The sequence below is a fragment of the Eptatretus burgeri genome, chromosome 6 (assembly GCF_056783735.1).
Source record: "Eptatretus burgeri isolate ZD-2024b chromosome 6, Ebu_testis_v1, whole genome shotgun sequence".
NCBI classification, from domain to species: Eukaryota; Metazoa; Chordata; class Myxini; order Myxiniformes; family Myxinidae; genus Eptatretus; species Eptatretus burgeri.
The window spans coordinates 66,745,177-66,754,555 of record NC_140966.1 but is presented as its reverse complement, the minus strand read 5'-3'; the positions used below and the strand labels follow the sequence as shown (position 1 = coordinate 66,754,555).

General features: G+C 44.8%; 1 protein-coding gene across 1 annotated transcript in view; it reads right to left on the bottom strand.

Moving 5' to 3' along the window:
• Window positions 1-723: 723 nt before the first annotated feature.
• Window positions 724-9,379, bottom strand: part of LOC147024986 (epidermal growth factor receptor substrate 15-like) — a 47,314-nt gene continuing 38,658 nt past the window's right edge. The window contains exons 5-6 of the mRNA XM_085885501.1: window positions 7,234-7,329; window positions 724-5,023 (exon numbers count right to left, since the gene is read on the bottom strand). Coding sequence (XP_085741627.1) covers window positions 4,940-5,023; window positions 7,234-7,329 — 180 coding nt within the window. The 3' untranslated portion in view covers window positions 724-4,939. The remainder of the gene's footprint in view (window positions 5,024-7,233; window positions 7,330-9,379) is intronic.

The following is a 9,379-nucleotide window of genomic DNA, read 5'->3' as shown; positions in this document are numbered from 1 at the left end:
ACGTGGTGTAATTTGACATTGGTAGCTTCTTCCGTTCTCGAGTTATCGTGCCTACAAACAAACACACAAACACACAGAGGACGGAAGTCATCAATATACTTTCGAAATCTTTAGATTTCGGAAGTAACAAGCAGTCATAGACTGGTACTTACGAAATCGTCAACTTGACCTCTGACCTTGTCTAATAAAAGCTGTCTCGAGAGAAGGTAGCGACGCAAACCAGAAGTTTCTCTGATGATTCTGTACCAAACCATCAAAATCGAATGTTTGACCTCACTGTGACCTTGACCTTTGATCGATTTTGACCAAAATCTAATCAGCGCTAGCCATCTCCCTCCTGAATCATGTGGTGTAATTTGACATTGGTAGGTTCTTCCGTTCTCGAGTTATCGTGCCTACAAACAAACACACAAATACACAAACAGAGGACGGAAGTCATCAATATACTTACGAACAAGCAGTCATAGACTGGTACTTACGAAATCGTCAACTTGACCTCTGACCTTGTCTAATAAAATATCTCTCTCGAGAAGGTAGTGACGCAAACCAGAAGTTTCTGCGATGATTCTCTACCAAACAATCAAAAATCTAATGTTTGACCTCACCGTGACCTTGACCTTTGACCGATTTTGACCAAAATCTAATCAGCGCTAGCCATCACCCTCCTGAATCACGTGGTGCAATTTGACATTGGTAGCTTCTTCCGTTCTCGAGTCATGGTGCTTACAAACAAACACACACACACACACACACACACACACACACACACACACACACACACACACACACACACACACACACACACACACACACACACACACACACACACACACACACACACACACACACACACACACACACACACAGATGACGGAAGTCATCAATCTAAAGATTTCGTAAGTAACAAACAGACACAATTACTGACAATAAGGGTCACGTATTTCGGCGACCCAATATATCATATGATGATTTACGAAGTGGACACGGGGCATGAATCCCGAAAGAAGCGTCAAAGGAACATGGACACAAAATTTGCACTAAGACCAAAAAAAGTGTTTCCAGTTACCTGATTATATCTAAATAAACCATGCGACTCAATTTCACCTCTGCCACTGAAGGTGGACGAAGGTTACGTTTTCACCCTTGTGTGTTTCTTTGTCTGTCTGTGTGGTATTGGGAGTGACATGAATATTAATGAACGCATGATGAACCGGAACTGACGAGGCGGAACCGAGAGTGACTTCAGAGAGCTGTGGAGTAAGGGCAGCAGGAAAAGCCATTAAAAACGGTTGAGCTGAAGAACCTACGTGTGGGCTGACTGATGCACAACAGTCTGTGAGCAGGATATCTCAAAAAAGTTATGGACAGATTCGGCCTATCGGTGGGATACAAAACGTAAACTGTTCAGCCTGGTGGAGGCACATGCTCTCCCAAGTGGCGTTCTAGTTTTCATGGGGATATTTCATTATTGTATATTTTGTTACTGAACTTAAGACTTAACAAGGAGCTGATACTCGAGGTCGCCTGCCTTTTGGGTGGTATGAGGAAATATCACGTTCACAAGCTACGTTACCGAGATGGTTGCCATGGCAACAGAATTCAGCCAATCACAGCAGTGATCTAGTGAGGTTGAGATAATGTCATGAGGAATACAAATCTGCAATCTGAAAGTTAAATGGTCAATGGTTTTTGAAATATTGCGTACACAAAAGTAGATGGACGGATGATCAGTTGGTCGGACGGAGCCCATTTTAATGTCCCCCGTCTCCGACCTTATTGGTGGAGCAGGGGACAAAAACAACTGCAGTACAGGTGAGGCAGTTGAGAAGAAAAGAGATGGAGACAAGAGAAGAGACATGAGCATTGATTGCAGTGTCTTTCCCTGGAAGGCTGTCAGGTACATCAATGTCTCGAGGCAGTTGGTCGGTGGGCACGGTGTGTGTGTGTCAAGTACTGTCCCCGCGTGCTCTCTAGTTGGGCCTCCACACAAGGTGTGAAGTCTCATTTGCAGTCCTGGGCGAATGAACAAGGTGGCTGCCATTTTCCCACTGGGACAGATTTTTCTTTTATTTATTATCTTGCCAAAACGAAGTTTTTGCAAGATATGTCAGTCAGCTTGTATGTTTTTTTTGTTTGTTTGTTTGTTTGTTTGTCTGTAATCACGTATAAAAAATTCTGCAGAGCACAGTTATCATTGGAAATTTTTGTAACTTCGCATATCAGAGGCCTATAGAGGTCCCTTTCAGCGCACAAAATTTTGAAGGTCAAGGTCACTTTGCCGCAAATCAGGGGAGTCGACGAAACTCTTATTTTTTGAGTAATTTTGATCGGATCGTCTTCAAACTTCATGGGAATATAGTTCATGGTCTGGCGCTCAGCTGATTAATTTTTGGTGGCGATTGGCCTTGACCTTCATATTGTGACGTCCACGGGACTTGAATAGTCCCGCCAACGTAGAATGAGCCGAAACGATGGAGGCAGTTTATTTATTTATAACCCAAACATGGCGGTTCTAATCGCTCTACCGCAAACGGGACGAGGAAGGTGGCACGAGTCACTTTTCACTGAGTTGATGATGTTTATTCGTTTTTATTATTAACAAGAAATAACAAGACTCGGCAAGAAGAGGGATCCGGGGCGATTCGACGGGATGGTGTGGGATCGGGCGTGGGGAAAAACACAGACAATTCCAATGAATATACAGATCTCAAACCCTCTAAGGCGCCAAGCACACACACACACACACACACACACACACACACACACACACACACACACACACACACACACACACACACACACACACACACACACACACACACACACACACACACACAAAACGTAGCTACTTCTGGTGGTCAGGCTGGACCGTGGTGTGGACGCAACTGTCCCTGGATCGGCGTCGGACGAGCTGGCCTTGCTCTCGTCAGGGGGGCAGGAGAAACCGTGGTGCTGTCGACCTCCTGGTCCTGGCCCAAGTCCGCTCACAGCCACCAGGGAACCAGTTCTGGTGCCAAGTTGCGAGCAGGAGAGGGAGGCAGGTCCGCCCGCCGTTCGACCCCGTACCCCGAGTCAGCAGAACCCCAGAGCCAACCAAGATGAGGCACGAGGCTCAGTAAGGCTCCAAGACACGATGAAGAACACTATCGAATCAGCACAACAACAAGCACGCTCTCCGTGCAACAGCTTCCACACCAAAAAAACACGATCTTTTTGTCCCGATCTTCTTCCTCTTCCTTTTCGACCCCGAACAGAACCTTTTTATCCTCCTGTCCTCGTCACTTCCAATCGAGCCGTTTATTGGCCCACCGCCATCGCCTTCTGCCAATCGTGATCACGGGGCGGAGCCATCCGCTGCACTGTCCTGTGACGTCACGGCCAGCCTCCAGGGACTACTAAAAGGGGTTTACGCAGACACACTTACCCTATCCCGTGTCCCTATCTAATTACGTGACAATTATCATTTCCCCCTTGAAGAAATGAACATTTACTAGACAACTTATCACCACTGAATTGCTACTTATTACATCGAGATCCTGGTAAACTCGAACAGCATGGCATACCTAATTAAACATCCTAATTACCCTTTTGAATGCATACCCCCCCCTCAAACGTAACAATGTTTTTTAAAATTTATTTATTTATTTGTCTGTAATCATGTATAAATCACTCTACAGAGCACAGTTATCATTGGAAATTTTTGTAACTTCGCATATCAGAGGCCTATAGAGGTCCCTTTCAGCACATAAAATTTTGAAGGTCAAGGTCAAAAGTCAATACAAGGTCATTTTGTCGCAAATCAGGGGAGTCGACGAAACCCTTATTTTTTGAGCAATTTTGATCCGATCGTCTTCAAACTTCATGGGAATATAGTTCATGGTCTGGCGCCCGGCTGATTAATTTTTGGTGGGGATTGGCCTTGAGCTTCTTGGTTAGCGCCTGAGGTCAAACTTATTTGACCCCAAGGTCAAATTTTCAAGTTTTAGGAACCATATCGTGTAGTACCTCAAATTGAACACCTCGATGAGTGCTTTCTAGATATGTCAAGCTTGAGACATTATGACGTCATTTGGTGACGTTATGAGGCAAACACATATTTTTCATGATTACTCTGCAGAACGATTCTCATCGGAATCTCTCGCAGGCAGATATTCCTCAAGGAGTTGCTCCTGGTGGATAGCAGCTCTGTTCACCTCAGTGTGACCTTAAAGAAGTCACACGTGGTCACCTTTTGGCAAGATATGGGTCACCCTGCGGGTGACATTGGTTTTTTATTTAGCCTTTCCCCTGCACTTTTATTTTAACCCCTGCCAATCTCCAAACCCCTATTTGTTTGTATGGATTTGTGGCTATATCTGGGAAAAGGGCTCCTGCATTTCCATACCCATCTTACCGTTGAGGCCCATCAGATTTACACCGCATGTCATTTGTGTGTGCTTGCATTTATTTTGCAAAATGTGCATTCTGGTTTGTTGTCATAAATTAATCATCCCATCAATAAATCGCTTAACGTTGCATGAGATTGCCATCTCGTTCCGTGAGCCGTGGTGTCAGTATAAAAAAAGTCACAACAGACTTAGGCGTGAAACCATCTTCCAACGGCTTCAAATTCAACCAATCAGACCACTCAGTTGATCTTGAGGTACCCAGCTCAGCATGGCCATGGTCCACCAAGACTCTATCACATTATAATATATACATACATACCACTTACAGAGAAGATGATTCCCCATTAAACTTAAGGCACAAAAAGAAAGAAGAAGAAAAAAGAATCCTGTGCATACAAAGTACCGCAGATGACCCGCAAAATGTATTACCTCATAGTCGAGTACATAATGGAGTTTTTTGTTAAGGATTAATGCAAGACAAGGCTCTAGACTGTTTTTGTAAAAATGATTGCATTTTAAATGGCAAACACCTGTTTTCTTTTATAAGCTTTTTATGCAGATAAACTTACTGTGATACACCACGGAATGTCCCGGTCATGTGGTTCTAAGCTTACAACTGGACTCGAATCATCATTCTGTAAACAAGGGGACAAAAAAAATCAAGTCAAAAACATCACACAATTCAACACAAACAAACTCAGAGGAAGGCATGCTCTCCAATTTACCTTCCGCTGTGTTGCTGGTTAACAAAGCAAGAGTTGAAATGATTGACTAACCAGAGGCACCATTATCATCATATCATCCATGACCATACATTGCTTGTCGAGTACAGTTCTGCTGAAACAGTTCTCATGACTGAAAAACTAGTCGCGGACAGACAGCCACTCCATCACAATGAGTGGTAGCTTCAGGCAGGAATTTGGAATTTGGCCAGTGCCAGTACACAATGACATACTCTTATCAAAAGGCACAGTGAGATGTTTACTGTCCAGTGTATGATGACAGACAGGACACCTGGCTGAACACACTACTCCAAAGGACGGAATACTCATTGATAAAACACCCTACATGTGAAGCAGCAGGAATCAAACCCAGACGAAACAGCTCAAAGCTCAGTGCATTCCCTCTGAGTGATCCTGTTCGCCCAACAATCATATGATACACACAGATGATTATGATGATGATATTTATTATCTTACCAAAACGAAGTTTTTGCAAGATATGTTAGTCAGCTTGTATGTTTTTTTTGTTTGTCTGTAATCACTATAAAAAATTCTGCAGAGCACAGTTATCATTGGAAATTTTTGTAACTTTGCATATCAGAGGCCTATAGAAGTCCCTTTCAGCGCACAAAATTTTGAAGGTCAAGGTCAAAGGTCAAGGTCACTGTCGCAAATCAGGGGAGTCGACGAAACCCTTATTTTTTGAGTAATTTTGATCGGATCGTCTTCAAACTTCATGGGAATATAGTTCATGGTCTGGCGCTCAGCTGATTCATTTTTGGGGGCGATTGGCTTGACCTTCATATGTTTTTTTTTTGGTCTGTAATCACGTATAAATCACTCTGCAGAGCACAGTTATCATTGGAAATTTTTGTAACTTCGCATATCAGAGGCCTATAGAGGTCCCTTTCAGCGCATAAAATTTTGAAGGTCAACGTCAAAGGTCAAGGTCACTGTCGCAAATCAGGGGAGTCGACGAAACCCTTATTTTTTGAGTAATTTTAATCGAATCGTCTCCAAACTTTATGGGAATGTAGTATATGGTCTGGTGCTCAGCTGATTAGTTTTTGTGGCGATTGGCCTTGACCTTCATGGTTAGCACCTGAGGTCAAACATATTTGACCCCAAGGTCAAATTTTCAAGTTTTAGGAACCATATCGTGTAGTACCTCAAATCGAACACCTCGATGAGTGCTTTCTAGATATGTCAAGCTTGAGACATTATGACGTCATTTGGTGACGTTATGAGGCAAACACATATTTTTCATGGTTACTCTGTAGAACGATTCTCATCGGAATCTCATCGGCAGATATTCCTCAAGGAGTCGCTCCTGGTGGATAGCAGCTCTGTTCACCTCAGTGTGACCTTAAAGAAGTCACACGTGGTCACCTTTTGGCAAGATACGGGTCACCGTGCGGGTGAGATTGGTTTTTTTCTAGAGTGTTGGTGCTGTCGCAGCAATTTCTTGGCTGAGGTTATTCTGGGTGATTTATCATTGCCTTCCCTGCATTCGGTTGGGACGGGGATTTGGAATTTGGCCAGGGCGCTGGCAATAGCTCGCCTACGTTTCAGGAAGGACACAGTGGGGTCTTCAACATCAACCAACTAATGCAGGCAGATGAGACACCATTTTAACGTCCATCCGAGGGACGGCACACACATTGGTGAATCACTCTGCCTGTTAAACACCAGGGTGGCACAGTTTATAGCTGGGTAGGGATTCAAACTAAGGTTAGACAGTTTGGAGATGATGAGTGTACGTACATCTACGCTATCCTCCCGACCTATGAAGATGATAAACACAAAAACACAAACGCTTCTCGGAAAGCCCATTGCGGTCACAAAGCGAGTCACGGCGGTCCGATTGTTCGAACATTAATAAATGGCTTAAAATCCACCTTTGCAAAACTAAAAAAAAGCACCATCTAAATTAAGTTGCCCCAGCGTCACAAAAATATCTAACAAAGAGATGTAAAAATCAACTAAGTACAATAGTGAGGCCGAATGAATATTTGAAAACATCTGAATATCTTATCATTACCTCTTTTTTTTAAGCAAATGCACACAATTTTAACAGAGCAATTCAAACAATTAAAAGTCCCCAAGCAGGAAGTTTTGCTTACAAAGTTTGGAAGGGGTACAGGAAGGCTGAGATTTCCAAGGGAGAGGTCAAGGCCATTTTGAGCGCAAGCTACAAGGCCAAGAGCAACAAAAAATCCCTGCGGAAGGGCAGGAGAGACATACGCATAGATGGCTGTTCAGAATTTCAATGTTTTCGGCAGAAATTACTATCCATTTGCACCAACCACTCACTGCTTTCACCCATCACATAATTCAGTTCACTTTACACAATTACAACGTACAATCAGATGTATGCCGCCACGGCAATGTACCAATACAACTGAATTAACTCTGTCGGACAAAAAACTTTCGAACACCCATAATCTTTTCTCAGCAAATGTCATAAAACGATGACGTCAAAAGATAAACAAATGCATGTTCCATCCTGAGCATGTGCAGCATGTGGCTCTTGGTTACATGGTTTACATGGAGTGCAACTGTGCTGCTTACGCAGTGCCCCCTGCAGGTTAAGGCAGGAATTTCGAATTTTGCTCGGGTGCCGGCAATAACTCTCCCCAACACTTCATCAAATGGAAAGTCGAAACTTCACCAAATAATGCTCCTGAACAGGTCTCCAGATCTACGTCAACCTGAGCATTGGTGCACTCAATGGTGCCCTACCTGCAAAGTATCAGGTTACATTGCTGAACAGGGTCAAGCAGATTTGGCAGAGCCAATGTTTGAACCACTTGCAGGACATGTGGAGGAGAGTTGCAGCAATAGTAGCATCACAGTCGGTTAAGCAGGAGGCTTATCTTGAATTAGACCGGAGTGAGTCAAGTGCAGGCTTTGAAGCGAAACAGGTCTGCATTTGCATTTTGGGCAAGGTGTCTTGGGCAAAACAAGGTGCCAACACCATCTGGAATGTAACAGGCAGTTTCTCCTTTTCCAGCAACTCTATTCTCAGCTGGATGTTCGGCAATTTGCTCCACAACCTTTTGTGTGGTGTGCACTGCAATGTTCTGCACGATTTCTCACTTCCAGTTGCTCGGCTGGGGGAGTTTGATCACGTGTGGAACCATCGTCATGACCATTGTGGTTGGCTTGTGGCCATCTACATCATGTTCATCATAAAGAAAGTTGACTGCCACACTGGGTGGCTGTTTCTTCCATCTGGCTTGGCAGTGACGGATGAGGAGCTTGGCGCTGCGGGAAGTGTGGCATTGGTTCTGCGGGAGAGCTTAGCCGTTTTGAAGAAGGTTCTGCATCTTTGGATCTAACATGTGCTATTTCCATGACACAGGCCAGACGCTGTCGCCTGGCACCTCTCACCCAGGTCGTACCAGATCCGAGTCTCCGAGTTTCCCACCCCATGGAGGTACAACTGTGGTGTGCTGGAGAGCAGGGGCTGCACACGAGGACATCTGCACTGGTTGAGCATATGAGTCCAGTAGTGGTGATTCCAGGAGAGGAGGAACCAGAACTTGAACCTGAACCAGAACCACAGCCACAGCCTTTGTTGATTCTCGAACATAACATTTCAGAGGAACCTGATGAAAAATATCTGATAGAGAGCTTACGCCAGGAGATCAGAGTGCTGTGTGCCGAACTGCAGTTCTCCAAGAGCAGAACCCAGATGGTGATGAAGAGACGTCCACGGGAAGAAAGCCAGAGCTGGAAAAAATGCAAACAGAAAGAAAAGGAACAGGGAATTCGAGCAGAGAAGCTGGAGCAAGAGCTGCACGAGGCCAAAGCACATCTCAACTCACTCTAACTCTCATCACAGGCAGCCGAGCAGACGAGCGTAACAGCCCAAAGTCAGGTGATGGTGTTCGTGTTAACCATAGTGGCTGTTTGTCTGACTATTGTCTATCGTGGATGGCGGAGTGCGGTTGCCACAGTCGTGCGTGCCTGGGAGTTATCCTCATGCTGGTTGCAATCCAGCCGGTCGTGGCATTGTTCTGCCTTCAGCCTGGCGCACCCAGAAGATACAGTATTAATTGGGTCTGCTGGGCTGTGGGAATGTCTGCCTGGATTTTGGCTGTGGCCACGGTTCATCCTGGAGGAGGATGTCGGCTTCTGAGAATAAATGAGAGAACTTTGAGCCTACTAGGCCCGGGGGAGGATGTAGGCATCGGTTGAGAGTGGATGAGAGAAATCTGTATCTGCCAGATACAGGGATACGGAGGGGGATACAGGGATCCGGAG